At 36.6% G+C, this 27,095-nt stretch overlaps 1 protein-coding gene across 2 annotated transcripts in view; it reads right to left on the bottom strand.

Annotated features, from left to right (window-relative positions):
• Positions 1-443: 443 nt before the first annotated feature.
• Positions 444-27,095, bottom strand: part of LOC145269853 (ATP-dependent RNA helicase DDX19A-like) — a 51,207-nt gene continuing 24,555 nt past the window's right edge. The window contains exons 4-12 of one of the 2 annotated variants that reach the window (XM_080125581.1): positions 24,224-24,365; positions 19,244-19,336; positions 16,355-16,457; positions 13,859-13,976; positions 10,666-10,834; positions 7,679-7,913; positions 7,023-7,185; positions 2,579-2,770; positions 444-574 (exon numbers count right to left, since the gene is read on the bottom strand). In XM_080125581.1, the coding sequence (XP_079981707.1) occupies positions 510-574; positions 2,579-2,770; positions 7,023-7,185; positions 7,679-7,913; positions 10,666-10,834; positions 13,859-13,976; positions 16,355-16,457; positions 19,244-19,336; positions 24,224-24,365 (1,280 nt within the window). In that variant the 3' untranslated portion in view covers positions 444-509. The remainder of the gene's footprint in view (positions 575-2,578; positions 2,771-7,022; positions 7,186-7,678; positions 7,914-10,665; positions 10,835-13,858; positions 13,977-16,354; positions 16,458-19,243; positions 19,337-24,223; positions 24,366-27,095) is intronic. The other variant, XM_080125582.1, reaches the window with a different exon arrangement.

Genomic DNA, 27,095 nt, shown 5'->3' with positions numbered 1-27,095 from the left:
ATTAAACATGGTCGATCAAAAATAGCATTTCATCGTAAAATTTCATTTTCTTAGTTACAAAAAAAAAAAAAACTATTTGATCAATTTACATAATTTTTGGAATATGATATTTTCATTCCATAATGTGTACATGCATCATAAAGATTTTTCTATATTTTTTTTTTTTAAATTTAAGTCAAATTCTAAATAGAAACGAAGCAAATAAAAAGGGACCATGGTGTTGTGGATATTGTGTTCCTTATTCAATACTGGGTAACGTCGGGTCTTTCTGCTAGATTGAAAATAAAATATTCTTTCTCATTTCTGATGCCGTCTATTGACACAAGCTGGTTCAATTGCAAGATCTATTTGCATGTTTCCATCTTTTTCTACAAATATATATATATATATATATATATATATATATATATATATATAATAAAATGCAGTATGTTTTTTCCATATTTTGGTTTGGCGCAGATATCAATGTGAAGCAACATTTAAAACAAAAGATTTATTAAAAGCAAAATTTATCCTTCGTTAATTTTTTCCAAGCCGTCGACATCATGGGCATCCAACTGTTCTATGGTGCGACCTAGAATAAATAAAAGTAAGCAAAAAAATTTTTTTTTCATTTTCGAAAACGAACAAATATCAGAAAAATAAATTTCTATTAAAAAAACTATCAATTTTATTTTTATGTAAATTTTAATTAAAAACAATGGCATCAACTTAATTGTCATGTCCAAATTAGTGACAATATTTTAAAAATTTGATGCTTCTTTGCCCCCTCCCCGACTTCCTTTTTCACTTCTGCATAAATCTTGGATACTTACATCATAGTTTTGTCTTTTTTTTTTTTTGCACTGACGTAGTATAGTTCTGCACAATCACTTGCCCCTATCCGCCAACACCAACCATCAGAACCCGTTCAGCCTCATTTACTCATTTTTAAGCAATTTTCAAAATCACAAATTGATGAAGTGGTTTTATTTTTCTATATGTTAAGAATGGCTTTAGAAAATCTTGCAAAGTCTGAACCATTTCAAATTATTTCCTTTCTATCAGACTATTTTTAAGATGCCATCACGATTAGACGACAATATTTTCTTTATGTTACAGTTATGTACATTATAAAAGTTTTTCATTTTTGTTTTTTTCATGGCGTGGCCAGGAAGGGTCCTGGACAAGCTTATTTATCCGCCAAGACCAAACATCATTTATCCATCCATTAAAACCAAAATAACAATTCTGAACAGGTTGAGGTTGTTCATAAAACGAAATTTTATACAATTAATCATAACAAGTCACATGTGCATGGTTTCCCCTCTGGCGCTGCATGTGAGATGACGCCACAAAAAATAGTGACGAAATGATGAACGTGAAAAGTGTGAAGGGCCAACGTTCACATTTTAGTCAAGTTTCAGAAAAATCTTATGAATGGGGCAAAAGTTATGAGGTAAAAAGTCTCATTTTTTGACATTTGGGGTCATTTGTAACCACTTTTGAGCTTCTGGGAATGCTGAATCCCAGTGAAATTGGACAAACAATGCAGTTTCACACCTTAAGACATGTATATTTGAATTCAGCGCCATGGAAAACTACTATTTAGACATACATATCAAGTTTTTGAGTAATATGAAAAAAGAGCCCCAAAAAGGCATATTTTTTTAGCTCTAAAAGTCCCAGACGGATGCGAACCAGAATTTTGCTAGGGTCACCCATACTGGATTAATATTAAGAACAATGGCCTCCACATTTTGGTCAAGTTTCAGAAAAATCTAATGGATGGATCAAAAGTTATGGGTCAAAACGTGTAATTTTTGGCCATTTTGGGACATTTTTTTACCTCTTTTGAACCTCTGGGGACGCAACGGGAATTTTCACACAAAAAAATAAATAAATAAAAAAAAATTTTTTTTACTGTGCACATCTATTTAATGAAATACAATTTGTGGCAAAATTTCAGGAAAAACTAATGGACGGTTATTTGGCAATCATCCGGACTAACGGACGCATAGATGGACACAGACACCACTGAAAACATAGGTCCCTTTCTGATAAATCGGGGGACCAAAAAAAATATAAAAGAAAAGAAAGCCATTTGTTGTTTAAAACTGTTGAACATATCATTTGGATTCATCGGACGACTGTTCTCATCTTGAGTGTCATTTTCACAATGTTTCGGTCGATGTAACATCCGAACTTCTTAGGTGTATCTTGTCAAACTCTGGACTATTTCTGTCAAACTCAGGAATTTGGATGGAATTTCAAACAGAACCCTTTATTTACTTCACAGGGATAACATGCTTTTGTTCCGTCAGCCTGCTTCCCCACCATGAAGGAAATAAAGTGTTCCATTCAAAATTCAGAGTTTGACAAGATACACCTGAAGAAGGTCGGAGGTTACATCGACCGAAACGTTGTGAAAATGACACTCAAGATGAGAACAGTCATCCGATGAATCGAAACGATACGAATACACAACAAATTCTATTTTTACTTGTAATTATTTTCTGCTTTATTTTTCTTTTGAAGTTTTACGAATTTCGACGACATGTAAACATGTTTTCACCTGAAATGCGATTATTGTACTTACCAAAATGCTTTTCTATTTCTCTGAGCACGTTATGAGAAGCCCTACTGTCCACCATGTTTACGGCAATGCCAGCTTTGCCAAAGCGTCCAGTTCGGCCAATACGATGAAGGTAGGTTTCAAAGTCGGGTTTACCATCAAGTAAAGTTGGTAGATCAAAATTCACAACAACTGTCACTTGGGCAACATCAATACCTGCGAAACAAAAGTGTGAAAAAGACATGAAATGATTTTAATACTAATCAAAATAAACATTATGAATGGGATCTATGGAAATTTCTTAGTTGCTTTTTTTTCATCCATATAAAAATAAATCCCCTGCAAAGAAGGTGGGCTCCCTCTACCAGGCTAGAAATTTACTCACACATGAGAGTATCCTCTCTATAAAGCCAATATTAGCCTGTGCATGGAGTATTGTTGCTACATCAGGGCTTGTGCATCTACTGCTAGTTTCTCGCTCTTAGACAAAGAAAGAGTCTCAAATAGAATAGGCCCCGCACTGTCAACTAAGCTTCAACCTCAATCCCATCGCCACAGTGCCAGTTTTACAAGTATTTTAATGAAATGTGTTGACGAACTCGTTACACTTATGCCCTCGGCATACATACGCTGGAAAAACCTGCTTAACAACAAAATCACACTCATTCGTTTTTAATTTTTGACAACAAAAATTATATCTTTTTTTTTTTTTTACACAGTGATCACCACTTATCAAGGCCCGGAAGCCACTCAGGGATAAGGGTTATTGCAAGTATGTTACGTTAGTGTGGAGATTTGATGAAGTGTTTACTTAAGGGGGTGGTTCATTAAGAATTTGTTAACGTTGGACTTGAACACATCCAAGTTGTAGTCCGGTGGGAAGCAGGCAGACAGAACAGAGTTCCACAGGCGTGCAGTTCTAAGAAAACAGCTTTGTTCATGGAATCCGCGTTTTGATTTAGGCACAGATATAGAGTGGGGGACATTTTTCACAGTGGATTCAGCTAGACGGGTGTTTTTCGTGAAAGATTGGCAAGGGGGGACCAGAGATTGGAGTTCAGACGAGCACCTGCCATGGAAATAATAATAAAATAAGGATAGGCTCGCAACGTCTCTTCTGTGGGAGAGAGGTTGCAGGGTAGAGAAAAGGGCATCCCCCACTAAGCCACGAAGTCTATTTTGTACTCTGACAAATCAAGTAAAAATTACAAAACGACAATTTTGACAAATTTTAATTTCAATCTGATTTAACTAGGAAGATTTGGATTCTTTATTAAAAAAAAAAAAAAAAAAAAAGAAACGATTCACTTAACAGATTTTAGTGTCAGCAATTCAAAGAAAGGATAATTTTGTACACGAAATCAAAACTTATTAGCAACAATCCATACGCGGCAACAATATTTCATGCATGGGCATACGGTGGCTTTGTAGAGATACGGTATACTAGCAGGCCACCCGGCGTTGCCTGGTCGTAAAATATGCATAAATATCATATTTTAATTAATGAAGAATTTCTAGTTTATTTAGCAGAAATACAGTAGGCATTAAACGTAATGTTAAATTACTTAAAAAAAGAAACTCAGACACATGCATGAAGGTATTATGTTTTTTCTAAACAGTTCACATCTTGTAAGTGAAAAAAATACGAGAGCTGAAATTGAAACCAAAAATTAAAGCGAGTAAAGTACGATAACCATTAGGCCAGTGTTTTCACACATACTTATTGACATAAGTAATCTCTCATGTGAACTATTCACGCAGGCACATTTGTGAAACAGTTGGCAGATAAAAATATTATGCCCCCCCCCCTCCCCACAAACCAATTTTTCAATTTGGACCCGTTAGCCCCTTTTCCCCAAATGAAAAAAGGAATTACATTTTCCACATGTCTGAATACCTTGTATACCAAATTGAAAGTCTGTAGATCAAAAATTCATTGAGTATATAGGTTGAGAAGTGTCCTCTCACACATTCTCACTTTTATAGATGTATAGATTAGCATGTGGAAGAATATTTCTAAAACACACCTTTTTTTGCAGCAGCCTTAACAATGTCTTCCATGAATTTATTCCAATTCATGTTATCAGTGAATTTTAGAAGAGTTTGAATGATTTTAAATCTCACGTGAATACACGAGTTGTTCCAAAGGTAAAGTCTTATTTTTTTTTAGTCTGAAAACTAAAACTTTCAAGAGCTACAAACACGGAAGTGGTACCATTAAAACGAGTGATCTTTTGTGCTCCAGAATCTATCTTTCTACATAGTCACTACCCATTCAATGCATGGATGGCTTTGCCAACCTCTTTTATTGCCTCAGTCGTACAAGTCTGGAGCATGCTTTTTTTTTTTTTTTTTTTTTTTTACAAAGGCATCACCACATTATCAAGGCCCAGAGGCCACTCAAGGATAAGGGTTAAAGAGTGTACAGTAGAAGTTGGTCAATATAGTAATCATTAGTAATGAAAATTTGGTAAATTTAATAACTTATATGGAACGGCTCATCAAGAACTTATTTACTTTAGACTTGAACAAAACCATATTGTAGTCAGCCGGAAAGCAGGAAAACGGAAGACAATTCCACAGGCGTGCAGTTCTAAGAAAGAAGCTTTGTTCATGGAATCTACGTTTAGGTTTAGGGACAGATAAAGAGTGGGGGAAATTATTGATAGTGTTTACAGCTAGACGAGTGTTTCTTGTGAAAGTTTGGCGAGGGGGGACCATAGATTGAAGCTCAGTTGAACACTTTCCATGAAAATAACGATACATCAGAGACAAACTCGCAACATCTCTTCTGTGAGATAGAGGTTGCAAGGAGGAGAAAAGGACATCTCCTACGAGGCTACGAAGTCTATTTTGAACTCTATCAAGGCAGGACAAGTTCTTTCTAGCAGCTCCTGCCCAGATGTGGCAACAGTATTCCATCCTTGGACGTACCTGGCTCTTATATAGATAGAGAATAGCATCAGCAGTGAGATATCTACTGGATCGATAGAAAGATCCCACCATTTTTCCAGCGGCCTTGGCAACAGATTTGATATACGTGTTCCATTTAAGATCAGGAGTAATGGTCAAGCCCAGAAGCTTGTCAAAACTTGAGGCCTCCTGAAGACGAGAGCCATTCATTTCAATTGATGACAAATGTGGATTAGAATGTTGATGATGTAAAGAGAGAAGCTTGGTTTTAGATGCATTAAAAGTAACCTGCCACTCCTTTCCCCATTGTACTACGTGCTCAAGATCAGAGGAGAGAGAATTGGAGAGAACTTGCTCGTTTACTGTCTTAGATGTGGTACCATAAATGGTAGTGTCGTCAGCATAAATGTCTACAAATGATGTAAGGATATGATTTGGAAGATCATTAATGTAGATCAGGAAAAGAGTTGGGCCCAGGATGGATCCCTGAGGGACACCGGCATTAATATTGTGAGCTTCTGATTTTTGCCCCTCAACTACTACTCTTATGAATCTATCAGAAAGAAATGATTTAATAATTGAGAAGACTTTTCCAGCTATACCATAGCTAGCGATCTTATGAAGTAAACCTTTATGCCATACCCTATCAAAGGCTTTAGATATGTCAAGAGCAATTGCCCTAGAAAGATTGCCACCGTCGAGAGATTTGCTAATCCTATGCGATATAACTGTAAGGACATCTGCTGTAGATCTAGCAGAACGGAAACCATATTGAGTGTCACTAAGAAGGTTATTTTTGTTGAGATGTTTGATTACTTCTGTATTTAATACAGATTCTAGCAACTTACTCATGACGCACAGGAGACTTATTGGCCTGTACTGAGAGGGGGATGAGCGATCACCTGAATTCTTAAATACAGGGCATACTGATGAGATTTTCCAGGGAGATGGGAAACTATTCTCCTTAAGACAACGTTTAAACAGTTTTGTAAGTATGGGCGCTAGTTCAGGTTGAAGTTTTTTGAGTACTATGATTGGAATACCATCAGGGCCAGTTGTTGTCACTCATATCTGTCACCACTCTGAAATCGATGAACCCATCTCCTAACTGTGCTGACATTAACAACATCAGCTTTGTAAACATTCAACAGGCACCGGTGAATGTTGATCAGTTCAATTTTTTTTTTCTGCATGGTGGAATTTAATGACACATATCTGCATCTGACGCATGACAGAGGTTGCTTTCTTAGAGGCTCACACTGTCAACAGAAAGATGAATCTTTCAGGTCATGGATGCATAAGTTTAGTCATCATAACAATTTGCAGTCCCCTATGATTCATTCAGGTGGAATTAAAAATAGGAGGCATTACTTTTGGGACGTCACTTGTAATAAAAAGTAAAACTGCATTTCAATTTCAATCAGAGTATTTCAATTATCGTAATTAGTTAGCCAACGTCCAGATGATCGGGGGAGAAAATGTCTACTTGGTCAATATTCGCCTCATTACCCCCAACATGATGCAACAAGACGTGTTTAGAACAAGATATACATACCTCTTGCTGCCACATTTGTCGTGATTAAAACTTTTTCTTTGCCTGCCTTAAAACGCCTAATGATATCGGCTCTTTGTAAAATGGTCAGTTCCCCACTGAGGAGACCGATTGCATGACCATCTCGACTCATACGCTCGGTAAGCCAGGAGGCAGCTTTTCTCGTCTGAAGAATAAAACAAAAATCATTAAAAAAAAAAAAAAAAAAAAAACTACAGCACTCAAAGAGAGCAAGCCTCCTCCACCAAGAGCAAAGAATGAGAGATAACTTAAACCTTAATGCAATTCTGAATTTTTGAGATGAAATGTGAATGCTTCAAAACATGCATGTTTTTAACACCCAAAGAAGGTCACAGGTCACAGCAACCGAAAAGTTGTGCTAATAACACCAAAGATGAAAATAATAGTCTGATTAATCAACATAACACAAACAATTTAAACGTTGTTTAAAAGATAAACTTTTTATTATATATTTAAAAAATTTTTTTATCAGTTTGTTCAAGATGGAGATGGGGCAGTTATCAGAAAAAAACTTTGTTAATAGAATTTTCATTTAGTTTTAGGCACAGATAGAAATTAGGGAAAATTATTGGCAGTGGTTGTAGCTAGACAAGTGTTTGTTGCGAAGAATATCGCCACACCCGCTGACATGTACTTACCCTGCAGAATATTACAGCTTGCCCAATGGATATCGAACCGTAGATGTTGGAGAGAGCCTCAAACTTATCTTCCAGGCTGTTGCACTCTATATAGAACTGCTTTATATTGTCTAATGATTCCTCTTCACGTCGAAGTCGAATCGTAACAGGATCAGGAATGATGTTTTGGGCAAATTCCATGACATCATCGTCATAAGTGGCGGAAAACAGCAATGTTTGACAATTTTTTAAATGCCTAAAAAGAATAGAAAAATTTTTTCTAGTAACACCTTTTTTCTTTCATAACGAAAAAAAATTGGCAATAATAATTAGGAAACAGAGTTTTGGTATGCACAACTTATGTTTGTCAGGCAGATAGTTCTTGGAAAGAAACTTTGCTCATGGGCATTCTACTCTATGTTAGCTACACAGAAATCAAAATAAAATTTTAAACATAAAAAAATGTATCCAATACATAATAGTCCTAAAATAGCTTTAAAATATTTAGAAAAAAAAACAAACTAATTTCAATAATTCTTAATTAAGTAAGACTGAAAAACTTTTCAATGATTAAAAAAAAAAAAAAAAAGATCAGAAAATCGTAATATAAAAAGAGTACATACACAGGGAAGATATAGACGCGAGAGAAAAAAGCAAAGGAATCGATTTGCCTTGTTACCACTTCCAGTAGCAGTCATGCTGGAAGTTAGGAAGTATGTTAACTGACTATAACCAAAGATTTCAACTGAAAATAACTCCTCATGTAGTAATATTTAACAAAAAAAAATTTTCTAATGCCTACATAGGATTATTTTCTATCAACTCAATATGGTATTCTGTGAGACGTTTCTGATTTTTTGAGATGAGGATTGTTCATTCATATTATTTGGATTCATTGGATTACCGTTCTCACAAGTGTGATTTTCGCAACCTATCAGCCGATGTAGTCTTCAACCTTCTCAGGCGTATCTTGTCAAACTCTGGAATGTTTCTGTCGAACTCAAGAATTTGGACGGAATTTCAAACAGAACCGTTTATTTACTTCACAGTGGCAGCATGCTCCGTCAAAGGTTCTAAATAAATCGCAATTGCATTTTTCGGTCACCCACACAGAGAATTGAACCTTCAACCTTGCACAGGAACCCGTGCACAATGGTTAGAGTACTTGGAAAAAGCAATTGCAAAAGGTGATATTCTCCTGAAAGTTGAAGGTCCAATTCTCAGTGTGGATAACCAAAAAATACAATTGCGAATTACTTAGGATCTCTACCCAGTCATGGCTGACGGAACAAGAGCATGCTACCCCCGTGTAGTAAATAAGAGGTTCCATCTGAGATTCCATCAAAATTCCCAAGTTTAACAAAATACACCTGAAGAAGGTCGAAAATTACATCGGCCAAAACATTGTGAAAATGACACTCAAGATGAGAACGTTAACACGAATGGTATTTAGTAACTTTACCAAGAAAATCACTCACAACAGCATGTACTTATATGTGCTAATAAAAATCAATCAATGGTTTCGAATACAAACACACAAAGTATAAATGTATCAGGGTTTGTGTTTCTTTTGTTTCTTTCAAATTTGTGTTGAGAGTTGATTTTATTTTCTTATACATGTGAACCACTCTGCTCACCCCTTTTGCAGTCGCCAATGTGTCCGCATGTTCCCGCTGGATCACCGAAGTTAAACAACATTGAACCTGGTCATTACTAAATGGGTGACCATTCGGGATTTCCAGGTGATGTATATGCTCTCCGCTTATCTCGGCATTGTTTCCAGTCGTCCTGGACTTCTCCTTGCCACTGGACTCAAGCAGTGCCGATTCAGGAGAGGTGTGGTTGTGATTGCGCAACCTTTGCCTCACAATTACACGTGCAGCTGCCCCTACAGGGAGTATCCTTTGTCTTTCAAGACTGAACGGAGGTATCAATATGAGACAATGACTCGGTCAGGAGAGATGAAAGAGAGGACCATGGTGCATCATATAATCACGTTGACACCTCAAAGTTACGCAACATTAAGCCTGGTCATTATCAGATGGGTGACGACCACTTGAGAAAACCAGATGCTGTATGTAGGAGGCTGCCTACACCTCCCTGCAAGAACTGCTAAAACCAAAACATCTTCATTTTCTCTGACAAGGATATAGATGAGACTGGGGATCACTTGTGAATTTGATATTCCCATAAAACTTTCTCCTTTGGAGGAAGCTAGCTTAATCTGCCTAGGTTAAGGGTTGATTCAGGGATTGGGAAGAGACTACGGCTAAAGGTTTATTTAAATAAGCAAAAAAAATCAATTAATGCCGGACTGGTTGGGATTGCTTTAATTATATATTCTGATACCAAATAGCTCAAATTAAGCTAATTATGTTCTGATAACAAAATAGCTCCAACTAAATATGTAAGAACATTTTTTTTTTTATTCATATTTTAAATTCGTTCTGGAATAAAAAATTAAAATCCATTTGTTTACAGGCATGCTATCATTGATAGTATTGCTGCTGATGATGATAGTTTTTTTTAGATACTTTTTAAAAATAGAACAATTTTTTTTTCCAGGTATCATGATTTTAAATTGCTTGATACCACAAGAGAAAGCCGGTTACAATTTTACTTTTAATGAATAAAAGTAGTAAAAAAGATTGATTTATTTAACAGTGGGTGTCTAAAGAAAATTTCCGATGCCAAAACCGATTCCTTAAATTACCTTTTTTTTTTTTGATTTTCGTTTAAAAAAAATCCTCCACTGCTGATAAGTAATGGTAAAAATATTAATTTTAAAATACCAGTAAAACGAAAATCTATTGATCACCCCCTCCCACAACAGTGTTTTTGCGTTTGAGAATGAACCTTAAACATGTGTCTTTATGGTAATCTGGAAAAATAATTTTTAAAAATTGGAATCAGTAATTGTATCAGAATCGGAAAAAATATTGAAATCGTCTCATCAGGAGTGCATACTTTCCAGAAAATGCTGAGCACGTAAAAAATTGACTTTTTACCTTTTGATCCGGATCGATTGATCTTTGTGGCCCTGCGTAGCAATCATCACATCTGCTTCATCCAAAACAAACACTGAGATTTTTTTCAGGTCGAAACCACCATATTTCATGCCCATATCCAAAGCCGTGCCGGGAGTGCCAATCACAATCTGTTCTGTAAATACCTTATCTGGAAAGACAAAAAAAAATTGGGGCATAAATGGTTTTGTAACAAAGCGATGCGCTCTTATTGTAATAGAGTGTCAACAAACGAGAAAAGCAGCAGCAGCACATTGGCAAGTTGGCACGCACTGATGTCATGGGCACAAGAATGAGAGAAAAATAAAATAAAAAATAGACCGCCGGGTCGGAAAAGTGGAGAGAGAAGTTGTTTAAAAAATAGACCATGTGGTCGGAAAAGTGGAGAAAAGTTGTTTGATGTGTGTTGAAGCGAGCAGACATGTATGCGATAATGTCAATGCAGGAAAAAAACAGGCAGAAAAAGGAATAGCATGTGGTCGAGCAAAGGACGCAATTGGACATGTTTTGACTTGTGTGTGGTGGTAGAAAAAAAATGCATTGCGGGAATAAAAAAAAAGCAGAAAAGCGATGACAAAGACATATGTGAAAGAGTATCTTAACAGACATGTTAGACACGTCAGTGATATTTTGAAATACTGACGTGCGTTGTCGGAAATTATTGGAATAAATACTTTTTGTATTTACCTTATGCGACCAGAGAAAAAAATGCACTGTGTGGTCGCAAAAGCAGAAAGGTAGGCGACGAAAAGGGCATCTGGACAGACATGTTGCACGCATGTCAAACGTTGCAGTGTTGTCAGAAATTACTGGAATATTTTTTGTATTCACCTAAAAAAATGTGGAGTCATATTTTTCATGTCCTTCCTTGTTTGTTCCTGTGACAGTACCAGACAACGTACGGGTCTGAGTAATTGAAATGTAATGACACGGTTTAAGTGTTACAGCCATGTTACAGTTGATAACATTTAATGCTACTAAGAGTAAGCTTCTTTCCTGTAGCTTCAAAAACTTTCTCAACCAATGATTGCCATGACAAATAACACACTACCCGAGAGCTCATCTTTCAAACTCATCAGGTTAATATTCACATCCGACATGAATTAGAATACATTGAGGACATTGCCAAGACTGCTGCAAAGAAGGTGAGCTATTTTAGAAGTACTTTAATTGAATGTACTCTGATGAATTCATAGCATTTGCGCCTCCTCAGCGTACATATTCCCGACTAACCAAACAAGCAGCAAAATCTCACCCCTTCATTGTAAAGGTCCTCAGATGCCAGAAAAACTTCTACTCTAATAGTTTCTTCCCTCAGACTGTGAGACTTTGTATTAACCTGCAAAAGTTTCAATGTAATGTGAACAAGCATAACTATTCAATTCCCCACTGTCCTCTGTTAGACACGATCCCAAATAGTAGCCCCTTACGATTCAAGTGACAATAGGTCTTGTTTGGTGTACGAGCGAAAAAAAACGTTTTAATTGTATTCATTAAACTACTGTCATCTCCGTGTTTCAGTTGGTGTAACCTCCAACCTATATCTTGTCGAACTCGGGAATTTGGTTGGAATTTCAAACGAAACCCTTTATTTACTTCACGGGGGTAGCATGCTCTAATTCCAATTCACAATTTTTTGGCTTCCCATACTGAGGATTAACCCTTCAATTCAAGAGAATATCACTTTACAGTGGATGTTTTCCAAAGACTCTAATCACTGCACCACAAATCCTTGCAGACAATTCCATTATGAAGTTTAACAGCTTTAATACTTTTATTTTTAGATGTAAATATCACTACATTTTTTATTTATATATATTATATATATATTTTATATACACACACACATTACTAATTACTGTATATATATATTATCTGTTCTTTCACGAGAAACACCCGTCTGGCTGAAACTACTGTCAAAAACTTTCCCCACTCTTTATCTGTGCCTAAATCCAAACATAGATTCCATGAGCACTTGCCTGTTTCCTACCCGACTACAACTTGGATGTCTTCAAGTCCAATATAAACAAATTCCTGACAAACCGCTCCCTTAAGTAAGACACTCTATCAAAACCCCCAATACTAATGATTACTACAATACTATCTCATTGATTACTGTACACGCAATAACCCTTATCCCTGAGTGGCCTTCGGGCCTTGATAAGTGGTGACCCCCATGTAAAAAAAAAAAAAAAAAAGGTAGCCATTTGGTGTTAAATTCTTAACTAGATCTACTTAAAAATTGATCGTCACGCATCATTTGTGCTGTTTTTTTTTTTTAGTCATCTTACCCCCACCATTTTTCTTTTTATAATTTTTACTTCGTCCCATAATAGTAAATGGTTTATTTTCTCCTTCCACATATGGTTAGCATATCCGATTTTTTAAATTTCTACGTACTACAGCTTTTCAATGTTCTTCTAAGCGTACTTTCAGTGGATGGCATGTCTCACCTTTGTATAGTTTCCCGCATTTACATGCGATTTCATATACACAGTTTTTAGTCATGATTTTTTCTTAAGGAGCTTGACTCTCACAAGCTGTTTCTGGAGATTTTAATCACTCCTGAATATGGTCCTATATCATATGGATTACATATCCGTTGAAGTTTTTCAGACAAGCCCAGCGTGCATATTATATAAACTGTGGTGAGTTTTCAGGTGACGTCTTTTAGTCCAAATTTATTAAAGCTGATGTTATGCTCTCCTGACAGTTGTCTTGGTAGAGAGTTTCTCTTAAACTGTCCATCTCCTCCTGATATGCATTGCTGTTAGGACATATTGCTTTTGCTCGGTGTTGTAGCCAGTACTGGCCAATGTATACATGGAATACTTTACGGAAATTACATTCGGAACGACACGATTTTGACAATATGGTTGCGATATGTGAATGGCAAGTTAATACCCTGGCCCTACCAGGAAGATGTACAAACATTACTGGACTATGTGAACTCTATCCGTCCATCTTTATGGTTCGCGATGGAAAAAGAACATAGATTATCATTCCTAGATGTGCTGATAACCCATACGGGTCAGGGGTTTAAGTCACATCTGTATACTGAAAGCAAACTTTCACTGGACAATACCTAAACTCGCAGCATCAATATAATGTAAAAAAAGGAACAACAATAAGAAAAAAGATTCAAGTTTTAAAAGAAGAAATGTTGCATACTTACCTCGATCCGTGCCGCGGACGGCATAACCGATGCTAACGTTATCCATATACTTTGCCATTTTCTCGGCTACTTCCCCAATCTGCAGAGCAAGTTCATATGTGGGAGCTAAACATAAGCACTGCAAAAAAAGATCAAAAAATCGATTAAAGCAAAATACCACGGAGATACGGCACAATCACGTTGACACAACTATTCTCGTTTGATCACTGAAGTAAGCAACATGGTGCCTGGTCAGTAACAGATGGGCGACCAATTTGGGATTTCTAGGTGTCGTATCTAGGGGAATGTTGATATCTCCCCTTATGGGGACATATACGTGACTGGAGATCACTTGTGAATTTCGTACTGCTATGAAACTTCCTCCTATAGAGAAGGCTGGTTAAACCCGCCTAGGGTTAGTGTCATAGTTTCATTATTTCAAAGTACCACCAAGATAAATATAAGTACGAAAGTGAAATGTGTCCAGTAAAGGTTGAGGACATGTGTTGCATGGCGAGAAATGATACGAGAATTATACGATGAATGTGTAATGCGAGTCGTAAAGACAGGCTTATTTTCTGATGACCTCAGAGGAAAAATTAATCTGGACAGCAACCAGAGATGTGTGCGATACAGTAGACTTTGTTAATTGGTCACATTAAAAGAATGACATCAATAGATGTCGACAACAGTTGAGAAAGTAAATTTAATTCATAGTTTGAGCCGAGCCAAACATAGGAGCACGTGAGAAAACGGGATAACTAAACACCTGGCCCGAAGTAAGTTAGTTTGTATAGCAATACACATGGAAAAAATTGGAATCCTAAGGTGGATGAAAACGTCGAATATTTAGTGTAGCTTAATCGCCATATATATTTTATAAATTACTAACTAGCTCTACCTACGCATTGAGCACTTTTGAAGTAAATACTTAGTTTACACATAAACCTATACTTTCGTATATTAACTTCATGTGAGTAAATGTAGTTATATATATATATATATATATATATATATATATATATATATATATATATATATATATCAAATATAGAAAGAGCTGGATGATTTAAGAATCTTTTTAAAATCCGATTAAAAGTTATGACTCTTTTTGTGCTTCACACATTTGGATATTTTTGCCTTTTAAGACAATATGCGTTTTGTAACATTCTTTTTCTTTTTTTTACACTACATTTTCAATAAAAATTTGTTAAAACACTAGATAAAAGTGATGAGACTTGCTATATAAATGATCCTTTGTGCAAGGAATCCGAATATGGCACTGAAACTTTTTCAAAAATTAATGGTTTTCAAATAATCTGCACATAAATATGCTGCAATAACATTAAACTACCATGCATCCATTAAAAAAAAAAAAAAAACGAAGTTGAATTGTAATGCATTTTATGTGCAAGAAACTGAAATCTAATATTAGGACTATTAGAAATGAAGTCAGAACACCAGAGTTGATTGGCCAAATAAAGAATTTCATGGATAAGGACCGTCGTGTGTCTATAGAGACAACAAGTGCACAGTTTGATGTCAGTGTGGGAACTGTACACACAATTATTCGTGAGGAACTGAAGATGCGGAAAATTTGCGCAAGTTTATCCCAAGGGTGCTCGGAGAAAGTCAGAAAGATGTCATGGGCATCAAGACAGTTCCTCATCCTCCCTATAGTCCAAACCTTTCTCTCTATGACTTTAGGTTATTCCTTAAGCTCAAGGAAAACCTTAGCTGTCATTATGAGATAATTGAGGAGATAAAAGAGGCTGTGACACGGATCATTGACACGCTCACACAAGAGGATTTCCATGGGGCCATCTGGAAGCTGTTGAAATGGTACGCAACAAGTGCATTGCAGCCAGAGGAGATTACTCTGAAGAGGACTAGAGTTTCAAGTGTGTACTATCAATAAAAGTGTCCATACCAAAAAAGTCTGGAAACTTATTGAAGGCACCTGATACTTGTGACCAAGTCTGGGACATGGCCAGACCAGTTGAGTTCTCAAAGCATTACAATAATCTTATCAATTTTGAATTTAATAAGTTTCATCATGCTGTTTGCTAATCTTCACTCCTTGTCACATTGCCGCAGAATTGCATCTTTGAGCTTGAATGTGCTACAATGAACCCGACTGTATTTGTATGGCTCCCTGCCACCACTAACATGAATATCCCCAATCCACCCAAACTACCAGCAAAGTTCTACCTCTTCATTATAGATGCTGGAAGATTTTCTATGGTAGCTTCTTTTCTCAGACTGCTTGCCTTCGGAATTCCCTCCCTACTCCCTCAACTGTACAAATATTTACAAAATTTAAACAGATGTCATAATTGTAAAAAGGATTAAAAAAAAAAAGTTTTCAGCGACTGATATGCTATCCGATTGCGTGTGTTTAAGACATTACGCTTGATATATACATGCATGCGTTCGTGACAAAGACTACAACATGGTTAGACTAGTAAAGTTATCAAGACATTACAAGAAACGTAACCGATAAAAAAGTTGAATTACCTGTGGAAAATTTTTGTTAGCATCAACTCGACTCAACATAGTCAGTACAAAGGCGGCAGTTTTTCCAGTTCCGCTCTGAGATTGAGCAATCATATTCACTGGCCTAGGAGAACAAAAAAAAAAAAAAAAGAAAAAAAAAAAGACATTTGAATTATTGTTATCTGCAGATTGTCGATTGTCAACCTCAGCAGCATGTGTTTTGGTATAAGTGCATATTTACCAAGACGAACATGTTCCTGCTTTGAAAGTCGTCTGAACTAAATGGTGTAGCCTATACCACGATTCATGCAGATTTTCAACGTCTATTTTCATACACAAACAATAATAAATTAAAAAAAACTTAGTAATTGACAACAGCAACAATCATGTTTATTTCTTGCATCAAGTTTTATGATAAAGGGACGTAACTCTTGCATCAACACTACCGGAAATAATGATGATGCAATATTCACTAGTGGGACCTGTGGAAATTCCACAGAGGACTCATTCATATGTAATATATTGATGTATTTCATATGTAATATATATTAATATATTGATGACATGACAGTCGTCAAAGTGTTATTCTTTCTTCTTTTGGCTTCAAATGACCTTTGCTCCCTAGCGATACAGCCTTTGGTGATCAGTGGCGGACAATTTGCCCTCCTGATCTTTGATAACACGGAAGGAGATGGTAATTTGTCGGACAGAACTTTTCACATCCAGGTTCTTTGTCAGAGTGACTGCCGAGAACAAACAGACTAATTGGGACCTAAAACAGCCAAATTCAGAGGTGCCATTCACTGAAGGTCATTGGAGATGTAGGAATACAGAAATACAATAAGGGGTGGGGGTGGCATCACCAGGACACACAAAAGCCAACTGAAATAGGATTGTTAATCACGGTTTGGTAGTAACTGAAACAAGGAGTGGACAATAGAGGCCAATATATTTAGAGTTAATTTACGGAGAGTTTTAGGAGTGAAGGACAGTTGACGGCAGGTTGCAACTTGGAACAGACAGAGAGAGCTTTAGGTCTAGACAGATTACTAAGATGTGGATGGCACACAAACACACATATAACTCCCAAAATACAACAAATATTTGCAGAATATGTCGGACTTCTTCGTTTCTCTTGATTTTGTTTGTTTTAATACTTGTGAACCAGTATTTGCCCCCTCGGCAGTCGCTAATGCGAGAGAGACAACAACGACAACACGGCCAGAAGAGGAAATGAAGAGGAGAATCATGGCGCACAGTGTTTGGTTGGTAATTGTTGATAGGAGTACCTGGTTCCATACCTTGTTTGGAGTTAATAAAAAAAATGTGTACATCTGTAGACATGGACAAATCAGTTCATTGGTATAGCAGTGAGAGGAAGACTCAGCAGAAAGGGGAGGTGATAATGCAGGGGATTCAAAAAGATGAAGGGAATAGTGTAGGCTGGAGGCGAAGAGGTAGGTTAATATTTGTTTTATGAAAATTTGCTCCAGGCAAGGTGTGAAGCCACAATGTAAGGAGTTAACAGAAACAAAAGACGATTATCGCATAGAACGGGGGCTCCTTTAGTCTTTGACAGACTATGGATACCTACGAAGGAGTGCCTGCACATGAAATTTTTGTGGTAGGAGGTACACAATCTCCAACCACACCTCTCCTGAGTCGACATTGTTAAATACTAGTGGCAAGTGAAGTATATGTATAGGATGACTGGAAACAAATGCTGAGATAAGCGGAGAGCACACACAGCGCCTAGAATTCCCAAATGATCACCCCATCTGGTACTAACCAGGCTCAACGTAGCTAAACTTCAAAGACAGGGTATGCCTATTAACCTGTCTTAAAAAGACTAAGGTTAAAAATAGGAGGAAAACAGTCAGCAGAAAGAGTTCCACAAGCTTGCAATTCTTAAAAAAAGCTGCTGGAATAAGCTGTATTACGATGAGATATTAAAACGGCACATTAATAAAGACCACTAGACCAACAAGTCAAACAAGCCGAAACAAAGGAAGCAGGGAAGAGATACAACAATTCTGAAGAACATATGTCGTAATAGTATTTACGGAAAAGACTGAGACTAACAACATCACATCTGTGAGAGTTTTCAGATAAGAAAAGATAGAATCAATCAAATTGCAAATACATGTCTACCCTTTATCAAGAATCCTTAAATGGGATAGCCATTCAGCAGACCAAATAGTAGATAATACAGTGGATGTGTTATCGGCAGCTCCAGTAACTCTCGCTTCTCCTATTTTGTCATCCAATCCTCATTCAATGAGTGATTTTTCTGACAAAGGGTGAAGAAAAAGCTGCTTAAAGGTCGGTAGTACTTGGTGACCAGTAGTCTGAGATGTCGGAAATTTTTCTGTCTCTATCTGTCCTTTTGGCCATGTCACTAGTAAGGGTGCTGGAGGTAAACGTTTGTCTGGGCTGACGTTATCCGCCTGATAGTCAGGGACCCGAACCTTGGATTAACCACTAAGGAGGTTGTCCTATCAGCAGGCGCAAAGTACTGGGACTGCTGTATTGCCATTTGGTGAGTGGATCTGGACCATGCAGTAGTCTCTGGTGGGGCCTCTCGATGCCATACTAGTGGGTAATTGTTACGGCTTTACCTTTTCGTGTGCTACAAAAAATAAATTTCCTGTCTTTTTCTCTCTTACTTTCCCTCTCTGTACTGCTCTAACCAAGTATGCCGACCTATTCCACAAATCCCCAAACCTCAACATGAAATATCTCCAGAATAAAAACTCGATTATGAACCGCCCCCTTAAGTAAACATTTCAGCAAATCTCCTCACTAACGTAATGTACTTGCAATAACCCTTATCCCTGAGTGGCTTCCGGGCCTTGATAAGTGGTGATCACTGTGTTAAAAACAAAAAAAAAAATGAGGAGAAAAACTTACGGATCGGCTAGAAGTGTTGGCAGGGCTGTTTCTTGAATTTTTGACGGAGCATTGAATCCCATGGCATATACACCTTTTTGAAGTTCAGGTTTGCTGGAAAGAAAAATGAAAAAATTATATATAAAAATTTTTTTAATATACCAGCTGACTTATCCAGCATTATCTAGGTGTCAAGCATGTTGAGTCTAAATTTGATAATATAATTATTATCATAACATAATATATATTATTTTATATATATTAATATATATGCTATATTGTTGGTTCCCGGAAAATGTTGGAAACTTACGAACAATCATGATTGTTTCGAAGTCTAGAGGTTTTGTCAGCAAAAATATGCATCTGGAATGTTGACTTTAGAATTTTAACATAAAACAAACAAAATTACGTGACAAACATGAGGTAATGAGTCTTGATGAAGATACACACACAGTTAGTTGGAATGATAAGATGGGACAGACAAGTTCGTGTCTGGGTGTGCAGTCGACAGCCATGGAAGTATTCAGTTGGAAAGATAGTAATATGTAACCACAAAAAAACAAAAAAAAAAAAAAGAGAGAGAGAGATGACGTGCAACCAGAGAACAAAGAGTCACAACCAGGAGTTGAATGCGGAAAAACAATTTTGTTTTCGGGGAAGAAAATGACTTACATTTTCAGAAGCATGTCTGGAACAATACAGTGATGGTTGGGTCAGACAAAGATGTTTATTCATTTCAGGAGAAACTGTTATTCGTCCTGTTTGTAAAACTGTTGTTGAAGGTATCTGTTTGTTAGATTTGTTCACACAACATATACACACACACAACAAACATTACATAGACAATCACAAAAACTAGACAAAAACAGACATGCACACATATATATACGTTATATAGACAATCATATAGCAAGTACATCTTTTAATTCGTGTTTATATATTTTTTTAAAAATGTAATTATCCACTGACACGTGTTTCGTCGTCTACGACTCATCAGAGTGGCTGAGCTGAATATAGCGAGATTCGAAATCGGGACCCCACAGTAATGAGCCTAAGCCCCTTACCTCTGACCCATCTCGCCAACTGTCTGGATATATCGTGATTTACTTAAATGTTGTAGATGACGAAACATGTGTCAGTGGATAATTACATTTTACAAAAAAAATAATATATATACCACTCCCCATGTGGGGGGTACCAAATTGGTGAAAGGGAAAATTATTCCCAGCTCGCATTTAGGTAAAAATACGCTTTCGTAAATAATTGAATTCATTCAAAACATATCGCTAAAACCAAAACAAACAACATATATATATATATATATATATATATATATATATATACACTCCATTTATATAACATTTTTGTTAATGATTATATCCGTCTCATTTGGACAGCCTCATAACTCTTTGTTTCCAAGAGGAAGGTTTCTGACAAAGGGGAAAGAATCATTTTTTCTTATCAACCCGACATTTATTGTCGGATAGTTTTTCATCTCGGAACAGTATAAACTAGCAGACCGACTGACATTACCCAGTCATAAAATACTCTTAAATACGATATTTTGATTAACGCAGATTTTGTATTGATTTTTATATCATATTGGATCCAATATATAGTAATGATTTTAAGTTTTTAAAAAATGACTCGTGCATCACCACCAAGAATTGAAACCAAAACATTTAGCTTACGATTTACTTTGACGTTAATGCCTGAGCTATGAACACATGTTTGCTGCAAGGCTAAAAATTAAAACATGAACCAATAGCTATTACGTTACGCATGCATATTCGACCTTCACCTGGCAAATTTTTTTTTTTTTTTTTTTTTAAATTTTCACCAGCTAAAAAACAAAAAAGTTTTGCATACCCTTGTTTCATGTCTACAGACCAAAAACTGACACAGGAGTTTGGTAGGCAAATTTTTTTAAATATATATGCACATATATAAACATATATAGAAAGTTTGTGTTTACTGTAACTTTTTTATGCAAACATTATGCAAGTATAAATCATGTAGAATATCTGCATTAATATAATTACACATAATAGTTAACTAAAGATGATCATCGCATGAGAAAAACCGAAAAAACTAATAAGAAATTAATTAAAATGAATGTTTAACAGAATATGCAAATTAGCTAAATCCTTTGCAGATAAATGCAATTCCACGACCCATATATAACAAAGTTGTATTTTTTTTTAATAAATTGAAAGAAGAGTTTTTAATATAAATATCAATACACAAAATATCCAGATTTATAGGAGTATATATATATATATATTGCTTTTAAAATATAATTATCCACTGACATGTTTCATTGTCTACAACTCCTAAAGTGGCTGAATCTAGAAAGATTCGAAATCGGGACCCCATGGAAAGAAGCCTAAACCTCTACAACTGCTGGATATCAAAATTTTTTTATGTAGATATTGTTTTTTTGTTTTTGTTTGCGATATTTTTTGAATGAATTCAATTATTTATACGAAAGTGCATTTTTACCTAAATGCGAGTTGAGAATGATTGAATTCATTCCAAAAACATTGCGAACAAAAACAACATCTATATAAGAAGCAAGACAAGGATACGTAATATCACCCGACCTATTTTCTTTGTACAGTGAAAATAACCTCAGCCATCTGGATAACTGTACTGGGATATCTGTGGGTGGACACCAACTAATTTACGTTATGCAGATGATACAGTTCTTCTTGCAACGTCTAAAGATCTCCAGAAACTTCTAGAAATAGTGATGAGTGAAAAGTTTGGTTTGAACCTGAATGCAAAGACGACTTTTAGTTTGGTGATATCTGGCAAAGAAGTTATACCTACACGTGATTTAATAATTGGAGCCGTGTCAGTTACTCAGAGGAATAAATTCAGTTACTTTGGATCTTGGATTACATTTACAGGACAATCGTGGTGTGATATAAGATCACGTATAGCTCAGAGTAAATAAGTATTTACCAAACTTAACTCAGTATTATGCTCCAACACCATCACGCTCAAGACTAGACAACGCATTCTTAAGGTGTATGTTTGGTCTGTCTTGTTATATGGTAGCGAAAGTTGCGACTATCTGGTCCAAAATGCAGAAATTTGGTTTGTGAGAAAAATGTTAGGGGTCATTCTAACGAGAAAATATGGACGAGATCTGGATGTACTAAAGGAATATTGATGGAAACTATCATGAAAAGACAAATAATGTTCTTAGGACATTTACCGTCAAAAAGGCATAGAACACATAGTACTGATTAAAAGAATGCCAGGATCAAAAAAGCAAAGTCAGTCACGACACACTTTGATAGATAACTTGATCGATTGGACGAGACTATTGTCAAAAGTTGAGCTGTTTCGGGTTATGGATAACTGTCTGCATTGGAGAGCCATGGTCGCCAACGCTGTCAAACGGCAGCGCCACTGATGATAAAACATGATTGGGTTTTTATTTCTTTAATTTCTTTACTAATATATAAAAGGCATTTTGTCTGTGTGTGTGTGTGTGTGTGTGTGTGTGTGTGTGTGGGTGAGAGAGACTTTGTTCCCTAGGGACTCCGAAATTTATGTAATTTCACACAAATGTACTGGGAAATGTTCTTAGATATGTTCTGTATCAGAATGTCTCTGATAAGTATCAAAAATCGTTAATCGAAAAATCCAATTAAAGTAACAGACCAATTTTGAACAAAGTTAACACCCTGATACAGCCTAACATCACAAGTGCATTTGAGGAGTTTTATCATTGCACAAGCATAAAAGATCAAGCATATAAAATCAACAATAAATTCTTTGATAAGACAGGGGTACATTCAAAATGAATGTTTCTGTATAAAACACAATTGAATCATGATAGTTGACTTTTGAATTTTAAACTTTAATTCAAATCCAAGCCATTATATAAAAATTTTATAAAATCAACCGTAGGTTCTGTACAGGCTACAATGCATTGTGAATTAAGTCTTGCAGAGACATGTGAAGTTTCCTCCTGGTGCACCTCAACTAGAGCAGGCAATCAATCAATTTGATTGAAAAATGGGCGATGCCAATAACAAATATGGTGTGAAGCATTCTTTGATCCTTGTTCAATCCCACGTATCAAAGGGGTTTCTCTGTCAATGACTTTTATATCTTTCTCGACGTGTATGTTGTACGAACCAATGACAGCATGAAAATATTGTCTTTCAAAAATAACAAATCGATCAAGAAGTTTTATTTTTAAATAAAAAAAAATCAAATTTTATGGCTAAATGAGGAGCAACAGTCTGACAAAACCATTTTGAAAACAACCTCAAGAAACAAGGGAGATAATTACAAATAATTAAAACTTGCAGGAGTTTAAAAAGCCATTTTTGACATGAGAAGCAGAGGGGGAGGGGCAACAGCTTCAGTAATGTCCTCAATGTATTTGTGTCAACGCACATTGCCTGTAAATGTTAAGGTGAGAAGTTTAAACGATGAGTTTTCAGGTGGGGCGTTATTTTGAAATGCATCACTTGTTAACTCCCCTTTAAAACCAAATGTAAATACTCAGGATCGTAAAAAAAATCCTCAGAATCCCATGAATACTTGGGATAACCGGGGAGGAAGTTAAGTATTTGGGTTAAATTCAAAAACTCAGTAAAGACGCAGAAAGTGGATTCGGTTTAGCTAAATTTGAAATGGAAGTCACCAAGCGTAAAGCAAAATACAAAAGCATATGGAAACACTCGTTTTATCGTGAAACAATAAAAAAAATAATAAACTTATTTTTTACATTTCTTTTTAATATTTTTTGAAATATCTAAAATATTCATATGGAAATATTTTATTTCAAAAAAGTAATTTAAACTTTCATAGTTTAAATTTCTATAATTTTGTAAATATCTAAACTATATTCATATGGAAATAATTTAAAATTTTCAAATTTCATCATAAATAATGTAGCATAAAACAAAATACCTTCAATTGAATTAAGAAACTGAACATTTTTTGAAAATTTAAAAAAACAACAACAATACTAACAGATTAAGGGCTTCAAATGTTTTGACAGAATAAAGAGGTGATCTGGGATCCTTTCGTAATACTTCAACATCCGTCTGGGTAGTGACCAATTTGGAACGGAGAAGCTTTCGCAGAAGGGATGCCTCTTCTTTGGACTCCGCTGCTGATGAAAGAAAAATAAATAAAAAATCTAATTAAAAATATTGAAAAAGTCAAAACCAGTTTTATAAATAAAATAATACTTAACCTATTTCAAAAAAAAAAAAAACATTCAAGAGTTTTTTTTTATTTTTTTTTTTTTTTTTATTCAATTTTCACCCCAAACAAGGCACAGTGCCACTTTGAAGCAGGGGGCTACTATTAGGGAATTAATTAGCGGGGTCATTATGAAGGGAGAAGAGTAGAAAGATGTTTGTTAACATTACACTTGAACTTCTGCATATCATTGCAGTTGGGAAAGCAGAATCCCGGAAGGGAGTTCCAAAGACCCGCAGTTCTGGGGAAGAAACTATTGGAGTAAAAGGCTTTCTTGCACCTAGGGATCTCCACTGTAAAGGGATGAGACTTAGTAGCTTGTCGGGTTTGTCGGGGGTAGTTACGTCGGGGAGGTACAAGTGTTTGCAGTTCGTCAGAGCATTCACCATTAAAGTATTTGTAGAACAGGCAGAGGGATGCAACATCTCGTCGATGGGACAGAGGTTGAAGCCCAGATGACAGTTCAGGACCTATCAGGTTTGCGACTCTTTTTTGAACCCTATCCAGGAGCGAGAGACAAGCAGCAGATGCACCAGCCCAGATGTGACAACAGTACTCCATACATGGGCGAATGGTTGCCTTATAGAGGTATAGGATACTGGCAGGCGTAAGTAGTTTTCTAGCACGGTAGAGGGAGCCAACCTTCCTTGCAGCAGCCTTGGCAATGCTCTCAATGTATCTATTCCAGTTCATATTCCCTGTAAACGTTAGGCCGAGGAGTTTAAAAGAAGTACTTTCAGGCAATGTGTTCTTGGCCATTGCTATTGGTGGTAGAGAAGGTTTCTTGTAGTTATTGAAGGAAACAAGCTTAGTCTTAGCAGCATTGAATGAGACCAACCATTTTTGTCCCCATTCCACTACGGATTGGAGGTCATCTTCTAGTGTTTCTGCCATTTTCTTGGATATGTGTTCATTTGTTTTCCCCTCATATCTGTTATAGAGAGTGGTGTCATCGGCAAATATACCCATCTCCGAAACAATATTATCAGGGAGGTCGTTTATGAATATCAGGAACAATAGAGGTCCAAGGATAGACCCCTGAGGCACTCCCGCATTTATGTCATATTGTTTGGATGTACGTCCGTCGAGGACAACTTTGATTTTTCTGTTACTTAAGAAGGATTTAATTACGTTATGAATTCTTCCAGTGATTCCATATGATCTAATTTTCCTTAGAAGACCATCGTGCCATACCCTGTCAAAAGCCTTAGATATATCAAGGGCCACCGCTCTACCCTCCCCTGTTTTATCCAATGAACGGTATATACGTTCAGAAACTACAGTTAAGATATCTGCTGTTGAACGGGCTTGCCTGAATCCATATTGTTTGTCAGTCAAGAGTTTAGCAGCTGTTAGGTGCTGGACTAGGGCTTTATTAACTAAGGACTCAAATATTTTGGCGAAAAGCGGGAGGAGGCTAATGGGGCGATAATTTAGTGGGTCAGTTCTTTCACCAGAATTCTTGAAGACTGGTACCACAGAGGCGGTTTTCCAGCAGTCGGGAAAACAAGATTCGTTAAGGCATTTATTGTAAAGTTTGGACAGAACTGGAGCAACCTCGGCAGAGCATTTTTTTAATAGCACAGCCGGGATGAGATCTGGTCCACATGCTTTAGAGGTGTCTAGGTTTTTTATAATAGCATGTACCTGAGAAGGGGTGATTTTCAAGTCGTCAAGTGTGGCGTCTGTTCGCAGAGGAAAATCAGGGAGTGAGTGGTGTACCGAGTTCAGTGTGGAGTTTGAGGCAAACCGACTGGCAAGCAGATTAGCCTTGTCAGTTGCCGTGCAAGCAACCTCATGATTGTTTGTTAGTGGGGGAATAATTGACTGTCCATTATTAACTACGCTGTTGTAGATTTTCCAAAAATCCCGGGTTCCTAATTTCTGTGCTTCGATGCGCTTTCTGGTGGTTTCAGAGTAATCTGACTTAGCTGTGTCTATCACTCTCTTACAATTATTTCTAGCTTCTATAAACTTCTGTTTATTTGAGCTGGACTTATGTCGGTTGAATCTGCGGAACGCATGCTGCCTTTGACAAATGGCAGCTGCACAAGCAGAAGTAAACCATTGGGGGGAGTGGGGCTTGCTATAGTATTTCCGTGCGGGAACATGTGCTTCAATAGCAGTTTTGAACCATTCAGTTGTCTCATTTGCACACTGTTCCGCTGGAAGAGTAAAGATATTTTGCCATGGGGCATCTCTGATGAGCTCCCTGATGGCTTCCCAATCAGCCTTTTTGTAATACCTCGTTGTTTTGAGTAGTGGGTCTTCAGTTTTAGGGCGAGAATTTAGGCTGATTTCTACCATTATCACAGCGTGATCAGCATTCCCGAGTGGGCTATGGGCATTTGTTGTACAGTCATTGGGAACTGTTGTCAGAAAGAGATCTAGAAGTGAGGCATGTTGATCGTGCTGGTCTGGGAAACGTGTCGGAAATGTAACCATCTGAGATAGGGAATGAGATATAGAGAAGCTATATGTGGCGCTACCAGTTACGTCTGTGTGATTTGAGAATCCTAGCCAGTTACTGTGGTGGACATTGAAGTCACCAAATACATGTATTTGTGCGCTAGTATCGAGGGAGAGTGCTATATCTATGCTGTCTGAGACTTTGTTTATTAGGGTACAGTCTTGGTTT

Source organism: Euprymna scolopes, chromosome 45, assembly GCF_053919585.1.
Source record: "Euprymna scolopes isolate OS-2025 chromosome 45, ASM5391958v1, whole genome shotgun sequence".
Classification (NCBI taxonomy): domain Eukaryota; kingdom Metazoa; phylum Mollusca; class Cephalopoda; order Sepiida; family Sepiolidae; genus Euprymna; species Euprymna scolopes.
Note: the sequence above shows the minus strand (reverse complement) of the source record. Positions and strands in the feature narration are given on the sequence as shown.